Source organism: Pongo pygmaeus, chromosome 21 (genome assembly GCF_028885625.2).
Source record: "Pongo pygmaeus isolate AG05252 chromosome 21, NHGRI_mPonPyg2-v2.0_pri, whole genome shotgun sequence".
Classification (NCBI taxonomy): Eukaryota; Metazoa; Chordata; class Mammalia; order Primates; family Hominidae; genus Pongo; species Pongo pygmaeus.
This window is the reverse complement of record NC_072394.2, coordinates 11,422,078-11,438,972: the sequence shown is the minus strand read 5'-3', so window position 1 is coordinate 11,438,972 and position 16,895 is coordinate 11,422,078. Positions and strand designations below refer to the sequence as shown.

The 16,895-nt window shown below is 39.0% G+C and overlaps 1 protein-coding gene across 2 annotated transcripts; it reads right to left on the bottom strand.

Annotated features, from left to right (window-relative positions):
• Positions 1–732: 732 nt before the first annotated feature.
• On the bottom strand, positions 733–12,021 carry SNRPB2 (small nuclear ribonucleoprotein polypeptide B2). Of its 2 annotated transcripts, none has more exons than XM_054468023.2 (7): positions 11,909–12,021; positions 10,199–10,297; positions 9,630–9,802; positions 4,574–4,714; positions 3,073–3,123; positions 1,545–1,633; positions 733–1,112 (listed from the first exon to the last, which is right to left on the bottom strand). In XM_054468023.2, exons 2-7 carry the CDS (start codon positions 10,260–10,262, stop codon positions 953–955), a joined length of 678 nt encoding a protein of 225 aa, XP_054323998.1. In that variant the 5' UTR covers positions 10,263–10,297; positions 11,909–12,021; the 3' UTR covers positions 733–952. The 2 variants fall into 2 exon arrangements, with proteins under 2 accessions (XP_054323998.1, XP_054323997.1); XM_054468022.2 differs by having other exon boundaries at positions 11,810–11,986.
• Positions 12,022–16,895: the final 4,874 nt, after the last annotated feature.

The window sequence follows — 16,895 nt, the reverse complement described above, 5'->3', positions numbered from 1 at the left end:
ATTAATATGTTCCATACTTGTAAAAACAAATTGTCCACTTCTGGAGATATCCATGGTTTATTCAGCAGAGGACTGAATCAATAGCCTTAAATATAAATCAAAAGCTAAAGAAAATGGGCTTTGGAACATTGGTGGAAATGAACATTGGTGTTTAAGAATTACAAAGAAGTAGCAAGCTTAGCACTGGCAACTTCTTTATTAATCAGTCTATTTGTCTTAAGGGGGAAAAAAAAGACTACAGATCATAAAATTTTTACCCTGGAGGTCTTTCAATAAAGAGGTTGCGTATTAACCTTAGAACAGTCCTGCCTCATGAAGGAAAGAGCATTAAATGCAAAGTGTAAAGACAGCATTCTCTTTCTGTTTTCTCAGTAAACAGTAAGCACAGCCTTTATTTAATACTGAATGAAGAAAACTTGTGGAATCCCTACTACCAGCAAAATAATATATTCATTTCTTAAAAGGATACAAAGATGAAATTTAGATCCTGCCCGGGTCTCATTTTCTTCTAATACCCAAAACAATCATTGTTACCATTAATACAACAGTCATTTACTAGCTTCTGTGATCTAATTCTACTGAACTTTTATTAGAATGGTTCAATGATGTTGTATCATTAGCTCCTCCAAAATAACACTAGAAAAGCATCCTATTACACAATTTTATAAACCTTAAGTGTGTTCTAGACTAGAAGTCATTTGATGATAGGGCAATGGGTCAATAAAGAAAGCATTATATACACAGAATACAAATAAAATTTTATTGTACAAAATTAAGGCCTTCGTATTTCACAGTTCACCAAGGCTAAAGAAACACTGGATAATTTAAGTCCTTCACAAATATTTCACTTTTACTCCCCCTAATCTCTAACTATTAAAATGACCCAGCCAAATGTTATCAAAACAAACGCTATAAATAACACCAAGTTCTTTAAAGACGACTATCCCAAATGTTATTTCTTGGCATAGGTGATCTTCATAGCATGGGACGGTGTGATCTTAAATCCCTGTAAAGCATCCCTGGCAGCTCCAGCCTGCCCATCATTTTCAAATTCAACAAAAGCAATGTCATGCCTCCCTGGTACCAGACGTACTTCCTTGAAGCCAGGGAACCTGTAAAGAAGAAAAACAATTCATGTATACAACAAGTACATAAATGTTTGCTTTGTGTTAAAATTTGTTAAGCAACTTCCTAATACTAGTCCAAGAAAAATAACCATACCCTAACCAAGAATACTGAGTAGACAGAAGAGCCTAAAATGTAATTAATACCATGGAAGAACTGCAAGAATAAACTAATTCTATTTTATATTATATCAAAGCTTTGTTATTACATCAATCAGAGTTAAGAATTCAAACATTAGAGGAAATTTAGCTTTTTATTTGCTAAATCAGCAAATTGGCTTCAATTCATGATTCATCCCAAACCAAATCAATGAACCTGTAAGGAATTACTGCTGTGTGATAAATGGATTCAACCCATGGAAGTACTACTTGTCCTGTGAGGAAGCTCTCAGAAACAGACTTATTTATGAAAAAACTTACTGATTAAACAGCATGGATAACATCATCTCATTAGTCTCTTCTGGTAAGTTATTAAGGAATAAAATATAGTTTGGAGGGTAATCAGGGACCTATTAAAAAGTAAAAAGGCAAAGTTAGCTTGTAAGTTTAAACAGCATCGTAAGCTAGGCATGTGAAATCTTACTATATCAAACAATAAAGCTGAAAAACAATGACACTGGAGAAATAAATCAAAACCTTACAGTAACTAAGCAAGGCAGACATTCAAGTAAAGACATTAAAAGTCTGGAAAATTACAAATCTCTTAAGTGTTTAACAGTATATCAAACAATTATGTTTTAAGCTTCTGGAGGTGAGTCCTGATTGGAGAATTTTGTCACCTGGATAACATAATCAAAGATCTTAACAAAATTAGAGATGGCCAGCAATGTCACCCCTCCGTAGCTGGTTACCATACTCAGTATCACTCAGATACTCAATTCCTCTGTACTGTTACTACTTCCCAGCATACTAAAAAAAAAAAAAAAAAAAAAAATTGGAACTACAAAGATTACCACCGAGAACCACTGCTTAGGGACTTTTAATTTACTTATTTTTGGCAAATAAATGAGATATACACAGCATCTAGTTACATAAAAACAAGCAGTAACAAACACTTAGTTTATTAGATATTACTCATTTGATATCCCACCCAGAGGTTATGGGGAACTAAAGAAAGAGTCTTGTATATAAGAAAAGAGCTCTGTCTTCAGGCTACTGTCATAAAAGAGAAAAGAGCAAGTATAAAAAACAATTAGTGAACAACTCAAGGCTTAGAGGATTAAGTGCTGGCATTTGTGAACTGGACTATAAATGCGGAGGAGATGAAAAATCCAAGTAACTTAAAACAAGAGGAGAAAAACCTCAGTGGTACAGAGAATTCTATGGATTTAAGGATCTTGCCAGACCTCGGCATCCGGAAAAAAAAAGTATGAAACCATCAGCACATTACTGAGGCTTTCTCTTTGAGGGACATCATGGGGAGATTTAAAGCGGAGTTTCTAAAACATTTGTACAAGGAGGCTTAAAAAAAAAAGGCTGAAATTTGTTTGTGTTCAGGAAGTGACAGCAAAGGTAACTATAAAACTATGTGCCCAAAGAGTGTGTGAGTCTCCAGAGAACACTGTAGTGTTTCAACCAACTGGAATGGAAGAGAGCCCCTGACCCTGCCAGTTACCCTCACCCATGCAACTGTGTAAAGCTTTAGGTACTGCAGAGAAAACCAAAATGTTTGCTCCCAGCCCTCAGAGTTTACAGTCTGTCATTTTGATTCTGTCATTGATTCATTATGGAAAACAAGAAATAAAGTCAGGTGTCGTTTTCTCTCTCTAAAAAAGAATTAAAATGTTCTTCAGGAGTGAGTTTTTACATTACAGTGGCAGACAATTTAACACACTGTGTCTTGTAGATGCAATCATTTTGTTTTTGGAGACATGCAAATTGTTTTATACCACTGCTGTAATTTTTACAATCTTATTTTAAGGTAAGCACGACATGGAAAAAAAATTACCTGAGGATTTGGTGTTGAATTTCCTTGGGTATTAGCTGAATTTGGAGTTCCCTAAGCAAAAGAAATAGGAAGAGTTTAAATATCCAATCCCTCCAAAAATGCAGCAGGTATTTATATTTATAATTACTGCAATAAAAAATAACATTAATTCCAACAGATATCCTTACTCCATTTAATTTTACTTTAAGAATTTATATCTTAACACTGACTCAAACACTCATGTTCTTAATTTGTTGGTTATTTTTGTTAAGGCTAGCCCTAAACTTTAAATAGTATATTATAAAATTTAACCTCTTAGCTTTAAAATTATGGAGAAATATGTAAGAGAAAACCAAGGTCCAGTCTTACTTTTAAAAACAAAAACAACTGGACATAGGTCATTTAGTAAAACTGAATTTTAATCACTTTCAATCCAGAAGTAATTACTTTTTGGTGAATTTCACTTTTTTTTTTTTTTTGAGATGGAGTCTTGCTCTTGTCGCCCAGGCTGGAGTGCAATGGCATAATCTCACCTCACTGCAACCTCTGCCTCCCGGGTTCAAGAGATTCTCCTGCTTCAAGCCTCCTGAGTAGCTGGGATTACAGGCATCCACCACCATGGCCGGCTAATTTTTTGTATTTTTAGTAGAGATGGGGTTTCACCATGTTGGCCAGGCTGGTCTTGAACTCCTGACCTCAGGTGAGCCACCCACCTCAGCCTCCCAAAGTGCTGGGATTATAGGCATGAGCCATCATGGCGCCCAGCAGTTAATTTCACTTTTATCTGATATTCCAAATTAAATTTTGTATTACTGAATTGTTCAAAGAAAGACACTTTTTTTTTTTTTTTGGGGGGGTTTTTGGGTTTTTTTTTTTTTTTTTTGAGACGGAGTCTCGCTCTATCGCCCAGGCTGGAGTTCAGTGGCACGATCTCGGCTCACTGCAAGCTCCGCCTCCCAGGTTCAGGCCATTCTCCTGCCTCAGCCTCCAGAGTAGCTGGGACTACAGGCACCCGCCACCAAGCCCGGCTAATTTTTTTTGTATTTTTAGTAGAGACGGGGTTTCACCGTGTTAGCCAGGATGGTCTCGATCTCCTGACTTCGTGATCCACCTGCCTCGGCCTCCCAAAGTGCTGGAATTACAGGCAAGAGAGAGCCACTGCGCCCGGCCAGAAAGACACTTTGAGTGAAGTACTCATGATTAAAGATAATAACTACAGTATTATTTATAGGCAGCAAAACTTGAGAAATAAACCAAAAGGTATTAACACATTATAGAGAATGATGGAATTAAATGCCATGCAAATTTAAAACTGCTTAATATAAATCTGCATGTTAAGGTTTATATTTTGTTTCTTAATACTGAATTTTATAAGTCAACCATTCTAGCTTCTTAAAACCACCTTTTAAACACACATTTATGCACATATACAGACAAGCCTAAGATCATTCTCACCTATAAGACAAGCATCTATCAAGTTTTTAACACTAATACAAACAGGAACTTTTTTGGTCTTTCTTACCTGGCCAGGCTTTTTGCTTGTGGTTGTTGCAGTCTGTTCCACAGTTTTGGCTTTTTTCTTTTCCTTTTTCTTTTCTTTGTCAGCAAAAGTTCCACGCATTTTTGATATTATATCCGAATCTGTTTTTGCATACTGTATTCGCTGTTTTAATTATTTGAAAACAGATTACTTCTCATGCTGAAGGATGTTTACACTACTCATTAATACTTCAAATTTCATTACGCAAATACACTACAAGCTAATTTTAAACATATCCCTAAGGAAATCTGTCAGAATACACTGAGTGCCAAATGGAAGTAAACTGTGGGCTATATTCACAATTTAGACAACGTTAGATTCAAGTGTGTTTATTAGATTAAAAAAACATACATTTTCGTGTGAGAAACACAGGACTTTGAAATATCTGTACCATGGTTTCTCTCCATTTAATCAAAGAATAGAGAAAACTGCATTGAAGTGTTAAAGGGACAAATAAGTGGGCTCCACCAGCGGGCTTTGAAATCCAGAACTGTTCAAATCTCCTCAGTGCCTGAGGATCTGGCTCAAGATCAGCTATTCTAATCCAGAGGTTTTCAACAAACAACATATAAAACAAACAAAAGCAAAACTGCTCAGCTTGACATAGAACTGTGGCTCCAGAGCCCACTGGAGGCCAAATGCCCTTTTCTCTCCAAACCTACCCTCACCCCACTGTCACAGAGGGAGCACCCAGGGATGCAACTTGAGGGAGCTGGTGAAAAATAAAGAAAATCACCATTCTAGACTGATCCTGTTTTACAGATAGAATAGGCCCACAGAACACTAGGGCTGGTTTGGCAGAGCCCCCACAGAACAACTTTTCTGGCAGAAAACTAGATGGAAAATTTCTTTTAAACCATTTTTAATGAGTTTATTTGAATTTTTTTTTCATTTTTTAGAATTCTAAACATCATAAATGTGGGGATTTAAATAAAACTTTTTTGCATCGTAACTTTTTGGATGTACAGCTCTGAGTTGTAACACTTGTATAGATTAATGTATCTACCACCACAATCAGGACACAGGGCAGTTCTATCATCTAAAAATCCCCTCATGCTTCCCCTTTGTTACCCCACCCCTCCTCTTCCAAACACTCATCTGTTCTCTGTCCCTGCTGCCCTTTCCAGAATGTCACATAGACAGGATCATACATGATGTAACCCAGAGGCTGCCTTCCTTTACTTGGCATAGTGCCTTTGAGATCTACGCCGTTGCTTTTAATGGCGAGTAGTTTTTCATCGTATTGATGTACCAACTTGTTTTACATCATTCAATAAAGGATACTTGGTTTGTTTACAGTTTTTGGCAATTATGAATAAAGCTGCTATAAGCACATGTGTTTAAAAAAACAGACACACACAGAACAAAAACAACAACAACAAAAAATGCATTGGAGAGCTGCCTTCCCCTTACCAGTGACTCTCAATAGAAGCATTGACATGTGTCAATCAGCTGTGGAATGTGTCATATGGAATGTTACTTCCAATAGTTAAAAGTACAGAAGACTGGGAATGACTTTCCTTTGAATCTATCACCTTTACATGAAATGACTTTAACAGCGGAATCAACTTACTAAATTTTAAAATGTTTTAAAAGGAAACAAAAGAATGGAATTACAGATAGTGTGACTGGACCACTTGCATATTCCTTCCATGCTGGCACCAAGAGGCACCTGTTACAACAGGGAAGGGTTCAAAAACTTGTCCAAGATAGTATTTGATCAATTATAGTTTGCATTCCCAATGCCAGGAAAGCAGGTAAAAGCTCTGATGTAGTAGGTCTGGGCAAACCTGGGATTCTGCACTTGTAACAAGCACAAAGAAGATGGTAATGTTATTGGCATAGGGACCACACTTTGAGTAGCCCTGGCCTAAAGCATTATCACATAACTACACTCAGCGCCAATGAACTGTCTGAATATTTCTGCCATGAGTTAAACTGTTATCTAGGTATGACTATCTGCAATCTCCAACCTCCATTTCAAGCAAACTCTTCCTCCTCGGAGCTGAAAGAATTATTGCCTCTCTGATCAAAATGCAATAATCCTACAAATTACTGCTTTGTAGTAATCTGTACAAGTTACTTTGTATAAAATAGGTATGGAAAATTTTATTGCCTCATATAACAAGAATTTGATCTTGATCTGAAGAGAACAAGAAACATTTTAAAGTCGTGTGGATTACAAAGCCGAGAATTTGTCAAAACCAAGATCAGTTCTTCCTCTTCCTTTACTTCAGCTAGAGATGACTACACTGGGTAAACAAGAGGGGACGGAGTAGGCCTAAACCCACACCTCAGAATCCCAGGCTCTTTCTGGCTGGTCTGGGCTGCTGTACCACAGTGGCTCTAAGTGTGCTTATCCCTGCATGCAACTCTGCTAGTCTTGCCATCATCATCTAACCAAAAGGAGACAGGCTGAAGGGTTAGACTAACTTCTGACTTGGTCCTAAGGGTTCCCTCACAACTCCCTGGGCTCTGCAACCTCGTGCCTGACCTGAATAGATCTTGGGTGACCTGATTTGTCTGTCCTTATGACCTAGTCGCCTGTGAAAATATCTGATCTCAGCAATAGCTCTTAGCTGGCTCATTTAAACCAGTGGTTCTCAACCAGAGGTGATTTTGTCTGCCAGGGCACAGCTGGCACTAGCTGGAGACATTACTCATTGTTATGCTACTGGCATCCTGTGGGTAGAGGCCAGAGATGCTATTAAACACGGTGTAATGAACAAGACAGCCCCTTGCAACAAAGACTCATTCATTTCAAAATGTCCAAAGTGACAGGGTTGAGAAACGCTAGTCTAGACTAAATACCTCTTAGAGATAAAAGTCTAACCACTACTTAGAGAAGGGAAAGATTTACACTTATGCCAAAGTTTTCATGACGAAGCCCTTAGGAAGACGGTTCTACTTTACTAAGGTACTTTTGGCATTAACTAAATGCCCTTGAATCAGAGACAGTAATTCTGTTCTGAGTTCCAAGTTATAGCAAATTTTGTTCATTTCTGATTGGTATGTTGAACTTAAAACAGAAGAGCAACTAAAACCACAGTAAGACATAAACAAGACAGCCCAAAGAACTCTACTTCCCCTCTTCTAAGATGGAGATTTGGCAGTATCTGTTACCTTTCTGTAGGAAAAGAATAGACCACTCCAAATGCTTCAATATAATAATCAATCTAATACACTTTCCCACTAATTTTAAAAAATAATTAGTTGGCAAGGTGAGGCTGGTGCCCAACACGGCAAACAATTTCCTTTCCTGTATCTAAGTAACAGACACATGCAAACTTGTCATCTCAACTCAGCAAAATAGCTCTAAACCCTCTATGGGAAGAAACTGTACTTTCAAGTTAATGTAATTTTAGATGTAAGCTAAAACCCAGTCCCTATGCTGCTGCCAACTGAGATCTCAATTATGGTGTTTCTTTATACTACTACAAGAGACCGCCTGGTTTCAGGAAACAATTTACTAAAAATTACATTACATAGGAACCATCCTACAGTTTCCTGGGATAGGCTTTTCCACAAAAATGGTGTCCAGTCAGCTGGGAAGTGACGGGAAAAGGAGAGCTGGATAGAGGATGAGAAGAACTTGCTCTAATAACAGAAAAAAAGGTGCTCAGTCCTGAATTAAACATCATGGTATAAAACAGGGGTCCTCAAACTACTGTGTGTAGCCAACACTGCCTGTTCTCATCTGTGACTGCTCTTCCTACTATAAAAGCAGAGTTGAGTAGTAGTTGCAACACAGATGATCTGGCTTGCAAAGTGTAACATATTTACTATCTGGTCCTTTACGGAAAGTTTGCTGACCTGTAATGCAAAAAAAAAAATCACAATACTAGCTGTTAGATTAGTCGTCAACTCCTGAGGCTGCCACTGGTTATATTACTACAACCTAGATGAACAATTAAATTTTCTGTGCCTGTTTCTTCATCTGCAAAATGAATGGGTTAGATCAGTGGTCTGTACCACAGTCTGTGAGCCAAACCCTGCCCATAGCCTGCATTAGCATGGCCTACATGAATTTTTTTAGATAACGTTAAAGGGTTGTTAAAAAACATAAGCACATAAAAGAACTGGTAACAGAAACCACACATGGCTTACAAAGCCTAAGGTATTATATACTTCTTTAGTTTTTGCTGATGCCTGCATTAGACCAAAGAACAACCAATTTGTCTACCGGAGGTGGTAAAACTGACCATGGGCACAGAGCCAGTTAACAGTACAACCAGAATGAAGACCCAGCTCCTCTAAACCCTGGCCCTTGGCTCTTTGTCCAACACTCCTTCACATCACATTCTAATCGCACAAAAAAAGCAGTTTGGAATCCACACCCAAGGTATGGTGTATTCACTCACATACAGAAACCCCTTGCTTCACACTCTGTGGTCACCCTTATCTGATCGTCTACCATCTCTGACTTACACCAAGGGCCTCCTAATTGAGTTTCCCACTTCCTTTCTGTCCCTCCCACAATGCCACCTTCATCCAGCAGCTAGATATGAATCTCTTTATGTCATTCCTGAGTTTAAAACTCTCCATTCATAGCCATTTCATTTCCATTGTTATTCCTAAAACTTATGAGTTTAAACCTATCCTTTTTCCTTAGATCGTTTCATCTAGACTGTGCAGCTTCTGACACATAGTATTTCACTACAGCATTTTCTAAAACTTCAGACTGAATTTCCTCTTTGACTCATGACTTTTGTTTTGTAATGTTTTACAAGTTTACAAACAGGTTTCTTTTCAAGTCTTCCAGGATATTATTAATTTCTAACTTTTTGAGATAAGACTATTGCCTAGACTGCCATTATTTTTTAAAATATTCTACATCTCAATGTATTTTGTTTTTGCCCATCTGAACTGTCATAAATTAAACTCTACTGCTACTGTTTTTCTATAAAAATACATAAACCCAAACACACATAATTAAAAGCAGAAAGCAATAGCCACAGTTTCAAGCATATTTACAAATCTACTGTCCCATCAATATCATTAGTTTCTTGATTAAAGTGAAATAATGGAATTGGCTTACCATTGGTTTACCATAAAATGGAAATCCTTGCAGCTGTCTCAAAGCATTCGTGGATGAGCCCAGTTCCTTAAATATGACAAAGGCCTGCCCCCTCATCTTCATGGTCTTTAAAGCCACAATGTCCACCACATGACCAAACTGAGAAAACAGGGCATATAGGGATCTCTTCAATTCTGTCCAAATTAGAAAAGAAACAAGTTATTGGTAATAAAATAATGACAAAAGTCTTCATAAAATGATACTGCATTGAGTTGCCCCCCCACCATTCACTTATTTATACAGTTATATATTTTAATGTTTATAAAAACATATACTATTCCCATTGGCTATATGTAATTTTAAAAGTTATATGAAACCATTATATCTATGAGTAGAAACAGACTGTACACACTGTCAGTTCCTACCTATTTTTGTTTTTTAAAAGCCTTCAAATCCCTATAGGAAATGGGATAAACCATTACTTCAGGCACTAAGATGACGAGGTGAGAGGTTTTGAGGCAGTACAATTTTTAAGACAGTATTAAATAAACACATTTTAGTAGTGAACAAGTATTTTAAAAAGCACTTACCTTCCTTTTTAATTTTGTCATTCATATTGTTGATATAAATTGTATGATTTGGTCTGATATCCATGTTTGTGTTAAATTCTTCAGGAAACAGTAAAAAATCTGTTATAAAAAGGAAGGAGTAAATTATACTGGACTGTGGCATAAGGACACAACACAAGAATTATTAACTTTTCACTTCTCTTTCAATCCCAATTGTCAGAAAATGTCAGTTTGGCTGTAGCCTTTAGTGTATCTCCAGCACCTACTAGCCCTCCTTTTCATACAGAAGGAGAACAGTTTCTCATGCTCAAAACTTGGAGCACCAATACCTAGCCAGATTTTAGTAACACCATTTAATTCAACACATTTATTTTTACACTTACTTTTCACTTATGACAAGTGACATTTTCTTTCCACCTCCTCAATGAAATAATTTTAAAATGTAGATTTGAAGAAAAGTGACCAAAGTAGCAAATGTACATCCAGTAAAAATCATAAGGTTAGACATTTATGAAGTTTGCCAACTACTTAATGGGTGCACTTACAAAGTCCTTCCATACCTATTAATTTGTATACAGCAACACCAAGCTGTCTGGACTCCAAGGTTATCTCTAACCGACTTGAAAGAAAGGAGCTCAATGACAGCAGTGTGGCATGACGGTTAAACTCAGATTCCAGTACCAGCCAGTACCAGCCAGATGTGAATTCAAATCCTATTTATGCTTCTTACTAGCTGTTTGCCTGAGGGAAGTTTTCTAATCTCTCAGGTCCTCATCAGTAAAATAAGAATGGTAACAGAACCTACCCAATAGAACTCAGAAAACTAAATGAGTTCTAGCACAGTTCTGCATCAGCGGTAAGCACTTAGAGTAGCTATTATTAACAGCTATTACCAGTTAAGGAACTTGCCTAAGGTCACACAGCTAATAAGCATCAGGCCCGGAAATTCAGCCCTTGCTTTCTCCTCTACACTTCTCTTCCTCATATACCACACTATTGCATTTTTTACATGGTTTTTACTTGCAAATTGTGAACTTGGTTGATTTCCTTGTGTGCCCCACATATTCCTTTATCTCACAATATTTACAGAGCATCCACTGTATGTGAACAGCAGTGGATGATTGACAAGGGAAGAGCCTACAAGCAGGGGCTGCACTTGTGCAGGTAACAGGTAAAACGTAACGCTTCTCAAAGCCTTGCGACCCCCTAAATCGAAATCTGGAGAAGGGGCAGGGGTCGCAAAGGAGAAGGCGAAAGGGAAGTGACTGAGGCAGAGATCAAAGTGAAGGTAGGGGGACAAAGGGGAGGCTCTTGCAGGGTTTCATGCGAGGTTTGATCGTGGGCTGGATTGTTACAGGGGCACCCTGAATTACCCGCCACCACCAAAAGGGAGCCGCTGGAAGACACCTGAAAGCGCAGTGAACTGTCCACGTCTCGCACAAGCAGACTGACATTAACTATTCTTTACTTCGTACGCGCAAGCCTTCCGCCTCTCCAGACACAAGCACCTTCGCCCAGGGCCCCCTAACGAAGTCCAAGGGAGCTGCCACGCGATGCCCGGCCCCAGAGTCAGTCTCCTCACCCCCAAGCCTGCCCCTCCGAGATCCAAACCCGGGCCAAACGCGTACCCACCCCAGCTTCGCGCTTCGTCCGCTCCCAGCTGCAACGGGGAGAAAAGGGCCGAGGAGCCAGGAAAACCGAAACAGCGAGGTAGAAGGCGCACGAACCCACCTAAGGCCTACGCCGTCTACTGTGAGAACCAAAAGCAGGAAACGGAGCCAGGCACCGGAAGCTACGTAGCCACGCTCCTCAATCGAGCGCCGACAAGTCTAGAAGCCGAGCACAGAGCCGATCGATGCTTCCGGGTCTCTGGCGGCCAGGGCTGGGAATCTCTCTGCGCGTGCGTATGCCCTGCGGGCAGGAGAAGAGTCCGGAAATGGAAATGGGGGAAGAGAAGGGGGTTGTGAGGACCATGTTGCGAGGGAATAGGGAAGGGGAGTGAATCATTTCCCCTACCACGATCTTGCGAAGCTTTACCCGGCGCAACAGTGCCTTCCACCTTTACAAATCCTATGTAATTTCACAGGCGCTGCCCCTCATGCTATGGGTCAGTTAGTCCTGGTTTCGCCCTTCTTTGGGCTCTGGCTACCCCGGTTTAAAATCACCTTTAGGATAGCCAGTTCCTCCCGCCTCCAAGTCTCCTCTGATTCATGGGGCTCTGCAGGAACTGTCCTCCAACACTCTGCTGATGAACTTGAATCTCAGAGGCTACCCAGTTTGAGGGCCCAGGGCGGACAGAACTGGTGTCTGCCCAATTCTCATCTCTCACCAGATAAGGCAACCATGCTGAGTAGAACCCAGTCATCTGTAAGATCATCTGCCTCAATTCACTCGAAAAAATAAATCCCTACCACTCTTCCCACTCTTTTCTTTCCACAAAAGGTCTAGATTTTTCTAGGGTATTCTAAGGAATTAGTATTTATGCCAAGCTGAATGGGAATTCCCAAAAGTGCATGCATTCATTCATCCAGCCATTCATCAGATGTCTGTAAAGCGTCACCTGGAATATGAAATGGTTGTTAAGAGTCAACTGGAACCTAATCTTGTACCCTCTGCTTAACTAATCTCTCTGACCTTCACTTTTTTCATCTGTAAAATAGGGATCCTAATAGTACCTCCTTCTAATTGTTGTAAACATTAAATGAGCTAAAATAAATGTAAAGTGATTGGCACATTGCCAGACACAATAAATGCTCAAAAATGTTATTTCTGAATTCTGGCTATAACTTGGTTATATTGGTGAGGCAGGTAGCTGTCAAATAAGTTGGTTTTATCAGCCTGGAATTTTTATTTTTTAAAAAACACCTAAAGTTGCAACAACTTGAAAATAATATAAGCTTTTTAAGGGTGTGGGTTTTGTCTGCTCTGTTCACTCAAGTACCCTTAGTAATGAGAAAAGTGACTGATAATTAATATGCATTGGATAAATAAATGAATGACATGGTAAACTAGACAACAGTAAAACAAATATGCTTTGAACATGCACATGAGTGTAGAAAATGTTAAAGGATCACAGAAAAGCTTCCTTTTATTATATAGATCTAAAACTAGAAGAAATGGCTGAGTGTAGTAGCTCACACCTGTAATCTCAGCATTTGGGGAGGCTAAGACGGGAGGACTGGTTGAGGCCAGGAGTTCGAAATCATCTTGGGCAACATAGTGAGATCTCATCTCTAAAATAAATAAAGAAATGAGAAGAAGTGTCCTATCTCAGTCAAAGAATTATAAGTATATCTTTAACAAATTAAAAGAGAATGTAAACTCAATATAAACGATTTCTAAATAACAAAGGACAAGCTGTTTTGCATATTAGTATGAGCATCTCAGCAGTTAGTTCTGTTTGATGATAATGAGGATGGCTACACTACTGAGAATAAACTATACTCTGTATTGTATAAGGGGATCTAGCCAAGAGTTGATAACTGTTAAAAGAGAATAAGATGTGATTATGCAAAGACACTCCAACCTGGGAAGAAAATACCACAAGAAACACAGAGGCCTGAAGACAGACTGCATATCGTGTTCTATTAACAATTAAGTTACAGCTATTGTACATTACACTGTGAGAAGGAAATCATCCATTGCCAACTCAGCCACAATGGTCTGCATGCGCTTTTCCAGGTTCCTCTAAACAGAGCCAGTGCATTTTCCTGTCCTTGGGCAGTCACTCTGGGCATTCCAATAACCCGTTAATGATTCTCAGTGGTTTCCTGAATGATTTGAGAAGCCAGTTATTGAAAACAGTACAGGAACGGAATGATAGGGATCGAGTAGATTTTCTGGTTTTGTGAGAAACCTTGCATGGCCTGGTTATATAACTATATTAAGAATATTATAGCAGCTAAACTATGGTCACATGTACTGTAAAACATCATCACTTTATAACCAGATCCACTTCTTGAAGGTCAGATCAGGAATCAGATGTCCAAAACTCACATTGTTAAAAACTAGAAGAGCAAATGAGTTTTGTTAGTTCTGCTCAGTCTGTTCTTTCATATTTGGGTTAGGCATCATGATTTATTTTCCTGTGAAACAGGTTTTTTTTAATCGAGAGAAACAAGGAGGCAGCGTTATAACCACCCTATCCAAGTGTCATGTATCTGCAGATGATAAAACTCGCTTATTTTGGGAGTAGCAGAAAAATTACTACAAACAGTAGGGAGTAAAACTGTGCCAAGTTGTCTAAATTATAAGGATGATAACTGAGGTGTCTCTTAGTGACTCCGAATACACATACATTTCCCTACCTTATCTGCACCTGTTTTATGTTTCTCATTAAATGTTTTTGGTATCTTGCTGCAGTAGTTTTGAGAAGAAGCCATGTATAAAAGAAAATACATCATAAAACTGGTGGATAAATTTTGCTTATTTATGTTAGATAGAGCCACAAAATGTATGGCAATTCATTTGTATCTTCTTTCTCTCCCCAGGTGGTGATTACATTAAGAAATTTATCTAGAGTGAAATTATTTTCACAACAAGCATTAAACAAATCTAGGCATTATTGTTGAGCACTAAATCAGGTGTATGTTTTCCGGGGAGGTCGGGATAATTTTGGCTGAAATTTCCTAAAAAGCACCACTCTCCCTCCCCCAATTCAGGGAGGAAATAATTTTGTGCCTTTAATTTTCTTTCATTTTACTTAATTCTTATATTTTATTCTTTGTGGATACATTCTTGTTTTTAGGAATGAAAGAAACCCGAATGTGACTATTGCCTCTGATGTTTACTATTGTATTAATGTTAAGAATAGTGTGTCTTTCACATGCACCAAAATACCCTCTCCCCAGAATGGGTGATATCTCAGATAGGCTATGAGAATGTGCACATTCCGTAAAGTTTGGAAACGGTAGTTTTTCTTTGAGGACCTGATCATTAATCCAAAGAAGTGTGGGGAAAACCTGAACTTTTTTGGTGAACTTTTTGTGAGACATGTAGTTTGTGCTCAGTATTGTATCACCTGCCCTCCCCTAAAGCCAGCTAAAGTGGCATCATACAACTGTCGTTCTCTTTGAGACTAGAAAATTAAGATTTCAGTCCCATGAGATGCCCCCATGAAATAAAATATTATGCACACACAACTTTTAAATATAGTGGGTTTTGCTTCTCCTATGATTAATCACTGTAAATTTTTTGTCTTAAGCCTTAGGACAGTTTGAAAATACAAAATTTAAAAAGAACAGCTTTAAAAAAAGAAAAAAAAAATGACTGTCAGGCCCTGACTGTGTAATTTCAAAAGTGATACATCGTTGATTTCATGGGCATTCCCCATATATCTTAATCCAGTGCTGAGAAGCTGCATTTGTAGCAGACTCCCAGATGATGCTGATGCTGCTGGTCCCATACCGAATTTTGGGTAGCAAGAACCTAAGCATTTCTTTTTTAAGAATGGTTGGGGCCAGGCGCAGTGGCCCAGTTTGTAATCTCAGCACTTTGAGAGGCCGAGGCGGGTGGATCACAAGGTCAGGAGTTCGAGACCAGCCTGGCCAACACAGTGAAACCCTGTCTCTACTATAAATACAAAATTAGCTGGGCGTGGTGGCAGGCGCCTGTAATCCCAGATTTCTGGAGGCTGAGGCAGGAGAATCACTTGAACTCAGGAGGTGGAGGTTGCAGTGAGCCAAGATCACGGCACTGCACTCCAGCCTGGGCGACAGAGTCAGATTCTGTCTCGGAAAAAAAAAAAAAAAGAAGAAAAAAAAGAATGGTTGGTAGGCCAGGCATGGTGGCTCATGCCTGTAGTCCTAGAGCTTTGGGAGGCTGAGGTGGGTGGATCACTTGAGGTCAGAAGCTTGAGACCAGCCTGACCAACACTGTGAAACTCCGTCTCTGTCAAAAATATATATACATATAAATACAAAAATTAGCCTGGTGCGGTAGTGCGTGCCTGTAGTCCCAGCTACTTCAGAGGCTGAGGTGGGAAGGTGGGAGAATTGCTTGAACCCGTGAGGTGGAGGTTGCAGTGAGCTGAGATCACAGCACTGCACTCCAGCCTGAGTAACAGAGCAAGACCTCATCTCAAAAAAAAAAAAAAAAAAAAAAAAAGAAAAAAGAAAAAAATGGTTGGTAGATTATTCTAGTATCAAACTGTAGTTATCTCTAGAGCCATAGAGATACTGTCAGATACAGAATACTATCTTCCTATCCAAACACAAATCAACTATTTCTTTCAAAGGAGCTCATATTTATTTGAAACTTTATTTTAACTGTCTTCTACTGGGCATTTAGAAATAAACCTGGAGAGAAAGAAATTCTGGAATATTTATTCTTTTTAACAGGCGATTGCTTATTTGGGGAGCCCTGGGTCACTTTCTAATTTGTGGTAGTCATTTCAGCTGTTCACAAATACTGTGATTCTTGCTCCTTCCAGCCTCATGGAGGGCTTGCACTACTCTACATCCTTTGAAAATTGGCGTGGCCAAGTCACTGCTTTGGCTAATGAATTGTGAGAGCATGAGACACGCATCACTTCCAAGTAGGAGCATCACAGGCCAGTGCACAATTTGCCAGGTGCCCTTTTTCCTGTCCTTGTGATCTTGGAAACATATGCCAAGATGGAACCTCTGTCAAGTGTAGGCACTAATGATTAAAGGACACCCTCCTCCTGCCCAACACACACACACACACACACACACATACACACATACACACAAGTTCA